This window comes from Ptychodera flava, chromosome 13 (genome assembly GCF_041260155.1).
Source record: "Ptychodera flava strain L36383 chromosome 13, AS_Pfla_20210202, whole genome shotgun sequence".
NCBI lineage: Eukaryota > Metazoa > Hemichordata > Enteropneusta > Ptychoderidae > Ptychodera > Ptychodera flava.
In genome coordinates, this window is record NC_091940.1 from 28,685,095 (window position 1) to 28,702,248 (window position 17,154).

Sequence of the window (17,154 nt, forward strand, 5' to 3'; positions counted from 1 at the left end):
AAAGCCACGGTAACTTTGTATATAAAAGGCGTAAATACTATTTTGGAAGGCTCCAAGAAGGACTATTCTGGTGTCAGAAAGTTTGTGTCTACCAGCCTTCACCCGAACAAACTATCGAAGCAATAAGCTTTTCAATTACCTACACAAATGATGGTTGGTTTGAAGGTTGCATTACAAATTTGTCATAAACAATTATTTTAGTGAAAACATTAAATATGCTTGGCCATTGTTGAATGTCTCAGTCACTGCGCTTTATGATTTCTTCCCTCTATTTGTCATGCATAATGTCAGTGACTTCTTCATCAAATTTACAAGAAAACAGAAGTGATGATTTTCCGATGTCTGTCGGTCTTTTAATCTAGAAATTGTACGACTAAAATAATACTTTGAATCTGTAATGTTTTCTGAAACAAAGACTTTTCAGTTTCATAGTCAGTAGTCCTTACAATGACATCATTTTTAAAGGCTGCTGTGCTTGTGTTCACTATTCACGTATTATGCATATCAATTATAGTATTTAGAACTAATTTTTTCTATCGTGGTGTGTATATGTCTATTGTGAAGAGTCAAACAGTAGCTTAAATTTCGATGTTGATGCTCATCGTACGGGTAAACCTGAACACATCAAAATCCATAAAACTAGTCCACCATGGTATCCAAAGAAACGGGCACATTGTCTTTTGTGCACATGTTACTGCATGACAGGAAACGGGGCGCCACAGCTCGCTATTTTTAAGCACAAGTCACAGAAGAACGCGTCTCGCTATGAGCAAAATCATCTAACACCACTTAAATGCAGGGCCGGCGTTCAGGCAGATATATAAGGCCACTGTGTGCAGAGGAAACGTACAAGGCAGCCATTCGTTGTAAAAACGAAAGAACTTTGACAAAGGGTGCTTGAGGAGTCTATACCAATGAATTTTTATTGCATGCGTCAATTTATCATAACGGAGAACCTTTTCTCTACCAGACTCTCCTATTGTTCTGGGCATCAGTTCTTGCGTAAATATTAATGACTAAATGACCTGTTTATTCGACTGATTAAAACGTCCATACTAAAAGTATATTTCTGTTTCAGAGGATATTTGGCTCTGAGGCCCTGCAGTCTTCATTAATGTATGCGCAGCGTAGCAAGCTTGACTTGTCAACTTTGACCATTCAATTAATCAGACGAATTTATCGTGCATCACTTTTAAAAGACTATGTCACAAAGCCTAAAGCCAAAGGCAACAGGACTGTAAACAATAGGCTTTACCCAACATTAATAATCGTTCACGCTTTTTACTCCTCAAGCTCTTAAATTCTTAACTATATTGTCTTGACGTAAATGCATTACATCTGGCATAAAGTTGTTTCACATTTTAAAATCAGGTAGGTGACATCTGATAATGATTCGTCTCTAATAAAGGGATGGAAATTTCAAATGACAGAACTATTTTATAACTCAAAAAGATTTCTTTAAGCTTAAAGTCTTAAATGATTAGTCCATCACGATCAATAAGTATTACATATTTTCTTAAATATATATCCAACATAAATTGTAAGGAGTTTTAACGTGTTATGGAATTTCTTGTATTGGCTCTCACAGTGTACATGTTGAACATTTTGAACTGTTGTTGCTACATGGAAATTTTGCTATATATTAACTAGACCCCTGCAATACATCTGAATAGAATAACCTTAGACGAGGGTTTTCTAAATGAAATATTGCTAGGGGAGATACACGTCGTTGGGTTTTTTCCAGATAAAAGAATAGCTACCGTGTCCCTCCAAACGATTTTAAGTTTATGTGCTCTCATCCGTGCACCAAATACAGTGTGTTGAATTTGACGTGTTTCAATCATCTTCATGCTTTCTTGGTATTATCCAATTGGCGGGCTTTCAGTACTCGTCTTAAGATCTTCCCACTCGCTGACTTTGGAATCCGGTCGACGAACTTCACGCCTCCGCGGAGCTTCTTATAGGGAGCTACTTTGCCTGTAGATGGACATTCAAACTATATTTCAAACAATCTGAATAGTTAAATGATTGCCACAAAGACTTGAACGGGAATATCGGACATCGTACTCCTAGTAATAAAATAAACTTTTTTTCTCTTCATTTTAGTTGCGTGGCATTTATGACATTTAGATGCACAAATAAAACGACAGCTGACGATTTGAGAAGAGTCACTGCTAAAACCCAACACTGGTGTGATAAGGTATCGTACACCACAGTCAAACAAAGTATGACACTTAGGTTCAGCGATATTGTCCGAAGCACTCGAAGAATGAAATGAATACTTTATTCGACATTTCTTCCAGCTGGAGTATTATTGTAAATATTGCAAACATATGAAATATCTGTGCCATGCATAATTATATCATCAATCTTGATCATGATTTTAATAATTTCCCAGTCCGACTAATACCACAGCTATAACGGCATAGAACAGGAACATAACACGTTTTCATGACCTATGACCTGCCGCCTGCTTGCCAACTAGAAAAGTTGCAAAGTTACCCTCAACAAACTTGATGATGTCGTCTGGTGTGACTTTTTCGGTTTTCGGTACGACAAACGCTATGGGTATCTCCCCAGCCTCTTCGTCAGGTAGACCAATCACGGCAACATCCTTAACGTCTGGCATTGTTAGAATTACTTCTTCCAATTCAGCTGGGGCAACCTTATGGAAAAGGGAAAATAAATTGTTCAGTATATTTAAAGAAAAATGTTGTTGATAACGCCAACATGCTGGCCAACAACATGACTACCTTTAGCAAAATCTGATTGGCGATAGCAAACGCAGACGATTATCTAGACCAGTTTTAGCAGGGTATGACCATTATATTTTGCCATTAACGAACCCATAGACCTTGCCCATGAACAAGGACAAAACGAATGCCTTCAACGACTCGAATTGCAACACGACTGTGTTGTATTCGACCTACACGATAGCAATATGTGTAAACCGGAGGCAGCCAACCATGGCAGTTTATTGAAAGAAATTCGTAGTAAAGGCGTTTTGATTGTTTAAATTGTAAATAGCATTGAGAATTTTGGGCAACTAACGTTTTGGAGCGGCAGTAAAAGATGCTCGCAACTGCCCTCCCATCACGGATTAAAAAACTTCCCCTCCCTCCCTCCCATACTTTCCCCTGTCCCCTCCCCACTACCAATACTCCCCAGTGCCCCACTCCCCATCATAAGTACTCCCGAAAACACTCTTCCCATAGCAAAATTCACCCTGTTCTTTTGTCAACATTTAATTTTATCCGCCCGATATAAACATCCCCCCGCCCACTGACATAAAAGAAACGCCCTTCCCCGCCTACTAAAGTTTATCGAAGAGAATAAATCCCCTCCCGTCATCGAGCCACTTGCAAAAACACTTTTTTACGCAGAACATGCAGTCTCATTGACTGCCCCACATAAATTTTATGCGGCATGACCGCAGATAACGATAGAAGCAACTTCTGAATATTATGGCTTAAAATGAGAAGAATTTTACCTCCCTTTCCTTTAACATGTTTCTTGGCTAAAAGGTCGGGTGAGATAATTTACGAACTTCAAGTTTTTGTATCAGACTACTCCCTGTTGCCACCAGATAACAGTGAAATTTGGTAAATTCACAAAATTCTTTGGGTCCCATAATAGGTATGTGCAATTTTACCTAGCTTTGATTTATGAGTGTTCTGCAATGAATGTTAATGCCAGCAAGACTGAAAACAATGAAACTTAAATATATATTTTCCTGGACATTAAGTTGCAGCCATTTCAGGCAAAGCAACGACGTAACCAAAAGAACAAGACTACCTGAAATCCTTTATACTTGATCAGTTCTTTCAGGCGATCCACGATGAAGATCTGACCAGTCTCATCATAGTGGCCAATGTCACCTGATAAATAAAAGACACTCCAATTAAAATCTACACTATTAAGTCGGTTTTAGAAATTATGAGCAGCAATGAGCTCTGAGTGCAATTACCTAGTTCTCGTTCCAGTAAATACGCGCCCCTATTGGCGGACTTTCCCGGGAATTCGGAAATCTAACGCGTGTGGCTGTTATTCAAAGCTGGCGAACGAGAACTCAACTACTGATACTCACAACCTACGGTATATCGATCGGGTTACGGTACCTTCTCACCTACAGAAGGCCACATGGAAAAAACAACTGAGGCTTGGTAGAGATCTGAGACGTCGTGACTTCTCTCCGAGAAAGGAAGGATTTTCTGTAAAGACTCCCTAGCTGCATGGGAATTCGTCTATTGTGACTAAATAAGGTTTTGTGTCATGTAGGATCAAACAGCATGGTCACCTGTGTGCAGCCAGCCATCCACTATTGTCATTTCGGTAGCGTTAGGATTATTCAAATATCCCTTCATCACTTGGGGACCCTTGCAGCAGAGTTCTCCGTCTTCATTGGCACCAAGAATTTTCCCGGTGTCCACGTCCACCACCTATTAATTTACAGAATTTACACATCACTATGATAACATATACAGATTTCGTCAAAAGGGACTAATTCACTGTATTCTCTTATATTCGTCGGTGTTTCCTGATAAATACATAAACAGACAATCTTAAAACTATCCGTCGGGACAGTAAGTACTAAAGAGCTGAATAAACAGTAGCCATAATTTCCTTTTATTTCAGACTGGCATTATTCAACATTGATGCACAGGCACTCACCTTCAATTCTGTATTTGGCAAGAGGACCCCAACAGTACTAACATCATATTCTTCATCGGTGTTGGTACCAGCCACGCCAGGGCTACATTCTGTCAAACCATAACCTGTGAAGGACATCTATCTATCTATTTATCTATTTATTTGTCTATCTATCTGTCTATCTATCTATCTATCTATCTATCTATCTATCTATCTCTCTATCTGTCTATCTATCTATCCGTCTATCTAATTATCTATCTATCTATTTGTCCGCCTGTCTATCTATATCCATTAAACCATCGATCAATCCATCCATCGATTGATTCGTTGGTCTGTCTTTTTGTCAGTCGAAAAGTCTGTCTGTCTCTCTCTCTGTCGGTCTGTCTGTCGGTCTATGTGTTTCTGCGTTCTTCTGTCCTTCCCGGTACTCTTCTGTCCGTCCTGTCCTTCCCGGGACCATTCTGTCCGTCCCTCTGTCTATATGTCTGTCTATCTGCCAATCTGCAAGCAGACCAATTGACCGATCTATACATTGAGTAATCGATCTATATATCCATCGATCTGTTGTCATTAATCAAACAATGGGTGAACTTGAAAATGCAAAACCCACCCTGTTTTAGCATGAGGTCTCGACGATTCATTCGACTTTTGACAGCTTCGATTATGTGAGGACCAATGGGTGCTGCTCCTGACATGACTTTCTTCAAACTCGACAGATTATAATTTTCCAGAAGAGGATACTTCGCCAGGAATAGTGCAAGAGGCGGAACTATCGGACAAAATGTCACCTGTACAATGTAACGATGTGATATACTGTCACATGATATTTGCACATGACATTTTCATCCTCAGAGCCAATAACATTTGGTAATACATGTTCAAGAAAGATCGTTTTAAAATTCGACAATATCGGCAATCTAATACAAAACATCAATGGTTTCTTTATTTATTTACTCATTCATTCATTTCTTTTACCGTACACAAACAATTTACAATGGTAAGAAATGCAATCGTGAAGTGCGCGTGATAGCAAAAAAGTCCCTGAAAAAATACAAATTCCATTGACGAAGTTCCTCTGAAGTGCCAGAAAATATGACGACAGGAACTAATTTCAAATTGCTTGACGACAATAGAGTTTTCAGTCTTGTTTTTTTATTTTGCCAAATCAAAAATTTATTTGACCCCATACAGTATAAACAGAATGAAGGCCGTTTTGAATTTTAGGTGTCTATAAATGTCAGAGTTTATTTATTGGCACAACAAATTTGCACGCTGATCATTGTATTCTTGCTTTTAATAGAGAATAGTTGAAAGTTTCTTTGGGGGCAGTTTAAGCAAAAGTTTAAGTCTATGAGTTTCGAGGCCTTACAACCTTAATAAAGCCATTTCATTATTAATAGTCTCAGTTGCGAACGGCTGTTAACTCACCTTGTGTTGTTGTATCGCGTTCAAGAACGTCTCCGGGTCGAACTGGGGCAGGGTGACAACCAGAGCGCCTCGTTTGACCGCCTGCGTCAAGACACACACCATGGCGTAGATGTGATAGAACGGTAGTATCCCGAGAATGACGTCCACCCCAGCTTCAAAATCAAGCATGCCCGGAGTTCTTAAGAGAAGTACCGAAGTGCGTGATTTTTAACGATCAAATGGTGTCAAATTAATCTTGGACATATTAACCGTGTTTTTTCTCTCCCTATGTGTTCCAAATTACCCCGGAAATTGGTGTTTCAGTCGAACAATGAGAAAACACTATCGCGTGATTGTACAAGCACGATAATTAGGAAAAGAGACAATGCATGTAACACGTTTTGTGAAGTATATAATTTGATCTTTTTCACTTTTTACAGTTCTGTCATGTTCTCAACTTCCCATACGGATTGTACTATAATGTTGTATAAAATGATACCTGAGCCAGTTAAACCATAGACCCTCGAGGTAAATGAGGGTATAGTTCAACATTAAGTTCATCGCCTCTCACAGTAGGGAATATCACTTCCTTTCAACTTTTAAAAGTACAAGTACACCGACAGGTGTTGTGCAAAGAACTGCAACAGTTGAAGGTCACGGTCATACTCTCCTATACTTACTTCAGTTGCGCCAAGTTTGCCACGATGTTGTAGTGGGTCAGCATAACACCCTTTGGAAGTCCGGTTGTTCCGCTGGAGAAGGGCAAGGTCACGATATCCTCGGTTGGATTTATCTTGATACTGCTGGGAAACGCTGAACCGTCATCCCCTAAGAGCTTCGAACAAGGGACGCAGTCGCCTATCCCCTCGTTACCGAGTACGTATATTCCCTGGAAGAAAATAGGGTTTTCCAACAACGTGTTTGCACCAACGTCTGCATATGTACAAGTTCTACCAGTGAAATCATAATGTCATCAAGGTTTCCTCTCTTGATGAACCAGTGAATTTGGATAACATCGACGTGGTGGCGCAAGTCAGAATATCTCAGTACTTAAAAATGTAAGTCGACAAGATTTCAGGCATAATGCAGCATACGTTTATTTACATGGCTGTTGATGGCTGCAGTAGTATACAATCTTACTGTGATTATGATATGCTTGTTAGTGGTTTATTCGCCAGAACAGGAAATTCAAGCCCTTGTGGCAGAACGACTTCAGTTACTTTAGACATTATTTTGACAAAAGAATTAATATATGTAGTCGTGTGATGCAACAAACCCACCTTCATTGGCCGGAACTTTTCGACGGCTTGCTTAGCTTTTTGAACAAAGGCAGGGTGTGTTATCAGCCAATGGGCATCGGAAAGTTTCAACTGGTACGCTAACTCATCTATACATTGCAAAAGGATAACAAAGTGGAGGGAAATAATGTGACTAATTTTCACGAATATGCTACCCAAAATTAGTCAGGGTTTGTGACAGTCGTAAACGCTTAATTTGGATAGGCTTTCACCAAGGGCCAAGAAATAGATAGCGTTTCTCCTTCGAAACTCTAGCACATGACTATTGGAAAAGTTTTTATTCATTTAAGGTAGTATGAGCCTCGAACGTGTAAGACTTAAACCTTTGCCTAAAAATTCCTAAATGAAACTTTCAACCATTCTCTTACCAAATCAATAACAAAAATCGGGAGTCACCGTGTAAAGTTTGGAAATGGAGACACAAAGTTACCGACAATTTTGCGATATTTGAAATTCAAAATGGCCGCCATCCATGTGGTAACACTGGAGGAAAAATAAATTTTGGATTTTCGAAAAACTATGAAGGTATAAAATTTTCTTTCGCCAAGAGCTTTAAAATAAGCCCCCACATGCGGTAGATCAGAAAAGAGCTGTGTGAATCTGAGAATCCGAATACCTGTCCCCGGGGCGCATTCTACCATACAATCGAATGAGATGTAATAAACCACAATTAGTGCAATGGCCATTTGGAACAGATTCCATATAGATTTACAAAAAGCAAAGCCCTTGATCTCGCTGAGGATACTTTCTCAAACACTCAGATGTACATACCCGGGGTGTGCAACGGATTCACACCGGTGATGACCCCTCCGATAGAGACCACGGCGTAAAATGATACGAAGAATTCAGGCGAATTTGGAGTGTACAAGGCGCACACGTCTCCTTGAGTGAATCCGGCTTTAACCAAGCCACTTCCACAGCGACGGACAAAAGTTTTGAGCTGCTTGTATGTGTAAGACCTGTTTGACAACCCTTCAATCTAAGCAAGGAAAAACATTCTGTAGTGAGATTTTGAAAGACACAATATCAAATGATAAGCACACGAGCAACGAGCATGTAAGCAACGAAGAAGAAGGTTATCCGTCATTAAATATAGAAATGTTTTGAAAGCTGAAGTACTAAAGTTCTTTGTTTAGAATCAATAGGGTAGATTTTTGTGAGTTTTAAAGAAATACAATGAATTTGGATATGACTTTACCATACAGCTTTTCTCCCTAGAAATACTTTATTACAAATTTTGTAAAATGCACGTAAAGCACCTGCAAATTATCAGTCATTTCTGCTTCGATTCTCAGTAATCACATTACATGGAAATGATCAAGTAAATTCAAAACTTGCAAGTGTCACAATTTTCTGTGTGTGTTTTAGAAGCGCTTACCTTTCAAAACATTGAGTGGACGCAAAACAAAGGATTGAATTACACTTGCCTTTAACAGCTGAGACAAGGACTGTGATCAGGCTAAAGCAGCGAACGAAAACGGGAAAGAGCAAGTGAAGATGAAGACCGGCCCATGTCTATATCTTCGTTTTATCTAATTAGTCCGAATGCTTACATCCTTCACTTACCATCGCTACACGGTCTCCATACTGGTCAAAATCAGACATGACGTATTCCGCCAAAGATACATCGGTTGGTATTTCGACGTCGGCGAACTTACTCTTCAGTACCCCTGTGGATGTCAAAAATTTTGTCTTGGCTTGTTCGTTTGGCGGGAAACTGAAACATCGCACTATGTTTCAGTTCCATGATGTCACGGTAGTACTTCCTATTAGTATTCAACTGTTGTACGCAATATGCGTTACACACTATAGAGTTTCATACTGTACGCTGGCTAGTAAAAACTGGGTCTGATGTGTTCATAGATAAGCATTAGAGAGAATAACCCTGGCTGTATCACGTGCATCGAACTCTTAAAAAGCATGGGCAAAGGCCTCTCTGCTATCTGCGTACAAGATAGGTTGTGTACTGTACATGATAGGTTGTGTACTGGTCACCTGCCCGGTGTGGGTTTTCGTCCATCAGAAAAATATTGGTTACATTACGCAAACTCAGAGGAAGTGAGAATGACAAAAAATGCCGGTACAGAAGATAGGCTTACCATGTTCGTTTGCAGATTGGTCTCCTTTGCTGGGTTTTGGTGCCCGTTTGGTGTTTCCATCCATGGCCTTTCTGATAACGAAAGTGTTTTTACAAAATTAGGCTGTAATAAAAGGAGCAGAAAGGAATGTCATGTATAATCTAGGCAGTTGTGGTTTGTACGGTCGTAAATAGGCAATTTGTTCATTGGCCCATTGTGCATTACAGTCCAATTTCAACAGCCGGGCTGTCTATTTTTACTTGAAGTGAAGTGATGACTCCTTAGCTTATGGACTTCTTTAACGTTGTCAAACTTTATTGTTGTTCACGCACAGATTCAAATAGCATACAAGGACGTGCCTGATTGTTCGGGCAATGGATAAACATATATATATGTATACATCCTCAGTGGTGTGTAAGTTTGCTCCTTGCCCAACTGTACCGATGGCTGCCATCAAAGAGGGTCGGATATGGAAATATTCGTTGATTGACAACATTTCCACGTTGTTTGTCAGTACATCACTGATCGTCTAATTGCGCATCGTGTTATCTATCAGCCTAAGTGTTTGTTTGTCTGTCTGTCTATATCTGTCTATCTGTCTGTCTGTCTGTCAGCACGATATGTCAAGTACGGCTGATATGATTGGAATGAAATCTTTCACGTAGATTCTGTTTGCGAATAGCAAGAACAAATTACTATTTGGTGGGTGTTCTTGTACATGTTATGCTTATTTGCATAATTAGTGGTTCAGAAAAAAATATACATTGAAAACAGTTGCACAAAATTCGATGAGATTTGCTACAAATGTCGATCATGTAAAGATATATCAGCTGCTCGTGAAAGATATTAAGAGCTGGCGGGAAAGCTAATTGCTAATTTGCATATTTGATGAATTGTCTAAATTAGGGATATATATCTGAATTTACTCGACCAAAGTTGGCCGAACTAGCTATTCATATTTAAAATACTGTGATATAACAGTAACGAAAGTTGTTTAGCATTTTAATATGACCTAATTACTAATTTGCATATCAACGAATTTTGACGAATTAGGGATACATATCTAAATTGACTGAATCAAAGTTGACAAAATTTGTTATATACATTGAAGAAACTCTGATACAACATTAATGAAAGATTTTTAGCATTTTGAGATTGGCTAATTACTAATTTGCATATTTACTGAACTTTGCTAATGAGGGATATATCTGAATCAACTTGATCAAAGTTAACGAAACTTGCTATGTACATTGGAGATGCTATGAAACAATATTGACGAAAGTTGTTTAGCGTTTTGAGATGGGCAAATCACTTCTTCGCATATTTAAAGAACTTTTCTTATTGGGATATCTGCATTGACTCGATCAAAGTTGACAAAATTTGCTATGTACACTGACGATACCCTTTACTACATTCAAGTTGACTGGCATTTGGCATCAGCTAATTTCTAATTTGTATATTTAATGAACTGTCCTAATTAGGATATGTCTGAATTAACTCGATTGAAGTTGACGAAACTTGCTACATACATTGGATATACCACGATATAACATTTATGAAAGTCGTTTCAGCATTTGTAGATAAATTAGTTGCTAATTTGAATAAATAATGAGCTTTCCATATTACAAAATGTATGTCTGAATTGACGTAATCAATGTTGAGAAAACTTGGTATGTACATTAGAGATACTATAATCAAAGTATTAATCAGAGTCATTCAGCATTTAAATATCAGCTGGTTACTAACGCATCTAATGATCTTTCCCATTTAGAGACACAAGACTAAAATGACTTTACCAACGTTTATGAAACCTAGTATGAATATTAATGAGACAATTATATTGTATAAGTGAAATATATTTTTTCCATTTTCATGTCAGCTAATTTATAGTTTGCATTTTTAATGAATATTCCAAATTAGGCATATAAACCTGGAAGGCCTGAGTTGACAAAAGCTGATCAGCTGATTGGTAATTTATTATTCAATGAACTTTTCAAAATTAGTGATACCTGGAGGGAGTTGACCGAAATTGATCAAGTGCTATGTAAATTGATGGTAAAGTTATATAGTAGCAGTGCGGGTATTTTAAATTATTGCGTCAGCTGATTTATAATATGCGTATTTCATGACCTTTCACAGTTTGGCGTATAAAGCTTGAAGGACTTGACTACATGCAATTACACTCGCTACGTAAAGTGGTGATACAATGACAGCAGTCCAAGAGATTTAGTATTTTAATTTCACTTAATTGCGTATTTGTATTCTTAATGAGTTTTTGATTAATCTATGGTGAATATTGTCTATGATGTGAATCATGACAATTTCAACGTAGTTGCAACTTTGTATCAAAAGTTTCAATTTACAGATAACTGCAATATATATATATATATATATATATATATATATATATATATATATATATATATATATATATACTTGTTTAGTTCAAGATCAGCTGGAGTAGAGTGCTCATACTAGAGTAGAGCTAAATACACAACTGAGTTGATCAGGATAATCTAAAATATTACATTTCCACTACAAATTTGTTTCGTATAGGCTGCAGAGCCGCCTACACTCATCGGGTGGCTGTGAACGACTGAAACTTTGGTTTCACAGCCACCCGATGAGTGTAGGCGGCTCTGCAGCCTATACGAAACAAATTTGTAGTGGAAATGTAATATTTTAGATTATCCTGATCAACTCAGTTGTATATATATATATATATATAAATATATATATATATATTATATATATATATATATATATATATATATATATGTGTATGTATTGAAACATGGTGCATTTTCAGTTCATATCTGGTTCGTCTTGTGGTAGAGAGCATCTGCATTTAGTTTTGTTATTTTTGTTATTTTGTCTTGTACCTATGGACCTTTAGCCCGTTGACTTACATGATTAAATAAATAATGAAATAAATAAATACAAAAATATACTGATCGGAAACCTTTGCTTGTCTTATCACACTGTGTCATCATAAGGTTGCAATTGTGGTCAAGATCTGACCGCAAATGCAAGCTCTAATCTAGAAAATCGAATCTACGCGAGTGGTAATCAGTGGTAGCAGTGGGGTAGATTGATATGTGACTCACTATATTCCATACCGGCCTTTGGTATTCAAGACCAAAATATACTAAAACGGTTTAAAAGAACATGCAATGATCACGATAATAGTAGGTTAAGGTATGACATTACTGTAATGTAACTGTATTAGCTTGTTTGTTAGAAATAAATGCTGATGTTACAAGATAGGGCTTTGATGCAGAAGTACTTTATTTGTCGCATTTAATTATCGACAAGTGGGTTTGATTAATGACTTGCACAAAAAAGGGCACTTCCCGACAACATTATCGACACGATTTTCGATAGATCATATAATCTACAATAAATGGGCAGGCTATTGAGCTTGTATGGCGATAAAAGACCAGGGTTGTCAAAGATGAAGCTTATTTGAGGAAGCCGTCGATGGCGACGTCATGGAACCGAAACCCGATTGTTTCGGCTAGTTTCATCGAAGGGTGCGCCAAAAAGATATCCATTTTGCCGAGAATGGAGAATACTGCCCTTTGTTTAACTTTGTCACTTTTCCGACAAGACTTACCTGACAACCCGATCTCCTTCGTCACAATTTTATTCTTGAGTGGAGCCATTACAAAGACAAGTTTAATCTGTTTTCGGCACTACTGCACTACACAGTGACATTCATCGTGTCAATGAGTTTCATGACATGACCAAATATGATTGTTGTCCAACCATTTGCACAGAAATGGGTGACGATGCATCACTGAAAACTTGGCACAGCGACAACGTGCTATGGCGTCAACGGCCGATTTTAACCTCACGGATTTCTAGACCACATTTAGTACAGGCCAAGTTACAGAAACAAACCCATGTGTGTTTGATTCCTCTGACTAGTGCCATGCACTTTCAGTGAAGAAGCAATTTATTCTGTGATTACAGTAACGAATACTGAGGTAGGAATCTGCGACCAAAGGTAATGACAAATCTCGATTTTGACTTAGAAATATAAACATTTTTATATTCACCTCAAATGATAGTTAATCGACGAAATGGTTTGTTGGATTAATGGGGTTCAGCGTACAGATTATAAATATTTTTGTATCCGACTGGCGAGGCAGGGTAAGGAGGTTAGAAACTGAAAAGAAACATGTAAAGGCGTTGTTTATGAAGTTACATGAATCATTCTACCGGGAGGTCAACTACGAGACCAATGCTATTATACAAGATTTGCGATCGTTTGAAAAAACAATAACTTGCAATCAATGAAAGTTATTAATAGACTGAGGATCACGCTATGACGAACGCACAGAACGTCGATCGACGGAGAGAGAACGGACACACGATATTTTAAAATGCACAGATCTAGAAATAAGTTACTCTTGAATACTGAGTAGAGTAGAAACACTTACCAGACGGGTATCCTTTGATTTGAGTGAACGTGGTAACTCTCCACTAACTAACCGTGATGCGTACCAGCCTGTGTTTTGTAAACTTATGAAACACGTACAGTGTCCAGTATATAGTCAAGTGGTATCGCTTAGTGGAGCAACGGGCAGTTTTCATATCCACTTCCACTTATCAACGATTGGGCGCAATGATAAAAAAAATATCATACAGTTTGAAACCACATGTCGCTTTAATTGCGCATTTGTTTGCTTGTGTTTTCGTATACCGAGAAAGGGTGGTAGCAAAAGAAACCAACACGTTTTTTCGATAATTATGACAAGATTTATGGCTGCTGTTACCAAGGTGAACGCGAAGAGACAAATGACGTACTGAGATCCAAGCGCGTCGGTTGAGCCATCTCTACTACCTCCATGGTTGAGCAAAGAGTCCGATTGAGTAAAAAAGGAAGTGAAGCTTTACATCCCCCTAAGGAAAACGGGAAGTATTACAGTAGGGTTTCGATAGTTCTGAGGTGCGTTCTGAGTAGCTGAAACTTAGCCTGAAGCCGAGCAAAAAAATACGTATGTGCACCGTGGTATGTGCAATGGGTATGGGGGTATTATGTATTTTGTTTCTTGAGTTGTTAGTGTTTTTAGACAATGACAAGTTTCAAATAACCATTTTTATTATCCGCCATGTATTTGCACAGTACCCAGATAAGGTGATTTACGTGTTTATTGCTGTTTACAATGACAACAAGACAGAAACTGCATGGATACGCGACTGATTGACGCGTCATACTCACGCGAGGGTTTGATTGACACTGACAGCCAGTTTCAAACCGCCATTTCTGGCCTCGATTTTCCTCCACCTACGAACGATAATCCTAAAAATACTCAAGTCCCGTCCTTTTCTGAATGCAAGTGCATCGCTCGATTGCAAAGATACTTACGATGATACTATGTGACCTTTTGCAATCTTTAAAGTCGGAAAAAAAAAACATTTATTGAAGGGCGAGCCTGCGTGTCACCCCTTCAGCGTTCTCTTACACAATGAATGCCGCCTTTTCACAGGGGACTTGCAGTGTTGCTATGAAATAAATGACATACGATAAGAAAGGTGGTGATAAGAGGCCTAATTATTCAAAAAATCGTCTTTCTCGTCTTTTCCTATGAGAACTCGCGAAGTATTTTATTCTCAAAGTAGTTCGGACAACATGTTCAGTTGTATAGTTCCGACGGTATTAGTTTTCATGGCCAGGGTAACCGTTGGCAACGTGTCGTACTATCTATTATAGCCTAAACATGGGACTGTCTGCCCGAGAGTGGGTGACCATTTGCCCGACGTATAGGCGAATGGTCTCCTACCTCGAGGGTACAGATTCCTTTGTTTGGACTATAATGTTTTAGTACATGCATCTCTCAGTTTTCTCGCCAAATTTTTTAGTTTACATACTAATAAATACCATATGCTTTATTTCCATGTTACACGAAAGTCTGTCTAAAAATGCATCAATTTTTATCATGGAACGGCGCACTGATATATTTAAATCACTGTTATGCAGTTTGTCAATTTTTTATGTATAATTTTGTTAAAACAGTATTTCCTTTGTAAAACATGTAATTTGATCATTTATAAATCCTGAAGATGTCAAGCTTATCACCTTCAGTCAACTGATGACTATGCGGCCCGCGACGTTATCAACAAGTAACCATTAAATCATGCAATAAAAGGCTCAGTTGACTGGCAAAGTTCCCGTATGTACCTATTCAATAAAATGCCTGTCAATACCATTTATATATGGCGGGTAGTGCAATGTCGCATTCCATCATCGAAATAGAACTAATCGCACGACATCAAATAAGAGTCGGATGTCAACGTGTCTAATTATCTAAATCCCTAAAAAGCCCGTGTTTAATTATCTACGACCCCTAAAGCAACCCCTACACACATATATGTATAACAAAGGACGATCAAGACAATAGTAATATGATACGTTATTTAAAAATCCAAAAAGAAAAGCTATATTCATAGCTTTTTGCTGTATTTGCATTCATTCTTTTGTTTATGAAATCCCTTCCGAAAGTAATGCAAACGTTTCAAGGCGGAAACCAACTGTTACTCGCTCTCACGGTATCCGTGTTTCTCCTATGAGCTGTAATGGTAATTGATCAACTTACACCAAGTCAGCGAAAAGAATCACAAACTGTTTTGATTATAAAGCAACAAATGTCAACAATAGATAACAGCTTTGCACGCTTATCGGGAAAGGCTTGACCGACTGCACTGCTTGTTGAATGGAAAATATGCTTGCCACGTTGTCTTATGAGCCACCAATTCTGTTGGTGATTTCGATAAACATTGTAAGTTTCAAAACAATCCATAAAAACTTGTTGCAGTGACGTAGTCCTTTGTTCGCGTATCGTCATTTCTGCAATTTATACATCCGAGGTAAAACTGCGATAAACATCATTACGCTTATTATCATTACTATTCTTTTAATACTTTACATCGGTCTAAGGTTTATACTAAAAAATTATGAGGTTTTTTGATTGCTAATGTGACTCTATAATCTGATAATGCTCTCACTTGATCTCAACGGCATGACAATAAATCTATCTCTTTTGACACCTTATATCAATGGATCTTGAATTTGTGAATTTGTTAATAAAGACTAAGAGCAACCTCTACTTGTTCGACTTGCATGTTATGATCAGGTCAATGAAACCATTACAGTTCAGTTTCACTTGGCATAGGTCATTTCCCCATACAGTCAACACGGGGTAGAGAGGTCAAATATCCGATCGGCAACTTTTAGGAAATTTGCTTTCCTCATCCCAAACTTGGCACGGTGGACCCTTATTTTTATTCATGATCATTTTGAAAGGGAATAGTTTTAAAGTTCAAAATTTCGTGGCCAGTACAGCCTTATGGTAAAATGCACCTCAGTGACAGATATTCGGACTCTTAAACTTTTGCAATTCCTTTCTGGTCTACCACTTGCTGGGCTTATTTTAAAGCTCTTTGCAAACTTTCCCCATAGAGTTAACATAGGGATGGCGGCCATTTTGAATTTCAAATGTCGGTAAACGTTACCGATAATTTGTTTCTTAAGTACCAAATTTGCACTGTGACCCCTGATTTTTACTTTTGATTTGGTAAAAGTGTGGCTGAAAGTTTCATTCAGGAAAGTTTGAGCAAAACTTTAAGTCTTTCACTTTCAAGGAGCATACTACCTTAATTATCTTACCGTGAAAAAATACTGCTGACGTCAAACAGCAACTGAAACTGTAAGGGAG

The 17,154-nt window shown here is 38.1% G+C and overlaps 1 protein-coding gene across 3 annotated transcripts; it reads right to left on the bottom strand.

The window, feature by feature from the left end:
• Positions 1 to 897: 897 nt before the first annotated feature.
• Positions 898 to 15,331, bottom strand: LOC139148061 (uncharacterized). 3 transcript variants are annotated; one of them, XM_070719337.1, is made up of 13 exons: positions 13,879 to 15,331; positions 9,455 to 9,525; positions 8,922 to 9,025; positions 8,127 to 8,334; positions 7,338 to 7,444; positions 6,738 to 6,946; positions 6,079 to 6,256; positions 5,261 to 5,438; positions 4,672 to 4,775; positions 4,298 to 4,439; positions 3,796 to 3,878; positions 2,503 to 2,665; positions 898 to 1,977 (listed from the first exon to the last, which is right to left on the bottom strand). In XM_070719337.1, exons 2-13 carry the CDS (start codon positions 9,516 to 9,518, stop codon positions 1,847 to 1,849), a joined length of 1,671 nt encoding a protein of 556 aa, XP_070575438.1. In that variant the 5' UTR covers positions 9,519 to 9,525; positions 13,879 to 15,331; the 3' UTR covers positions 898 to 1,846. The 3 variants fall into 3 exon arrangements, with proteins under 3 accessions (XP_070575438.1, XP_070575436.1, XP_070575437.1); XM_070719335.1 differs by having other exon boundaries at positions 9,455 to 9,556; positions 13,879 to 15,329; XM_070719336.1 differs by lacking the exon at positions 13,879 to 15,331 and adding an exon at positions 13,495 to 13,846 and having other exon boundaries at positions 9,455 to 9,556.
• Between the last annotated feature and the right edge of the window lie 1,823 nt (positions 15,332 to 17,154).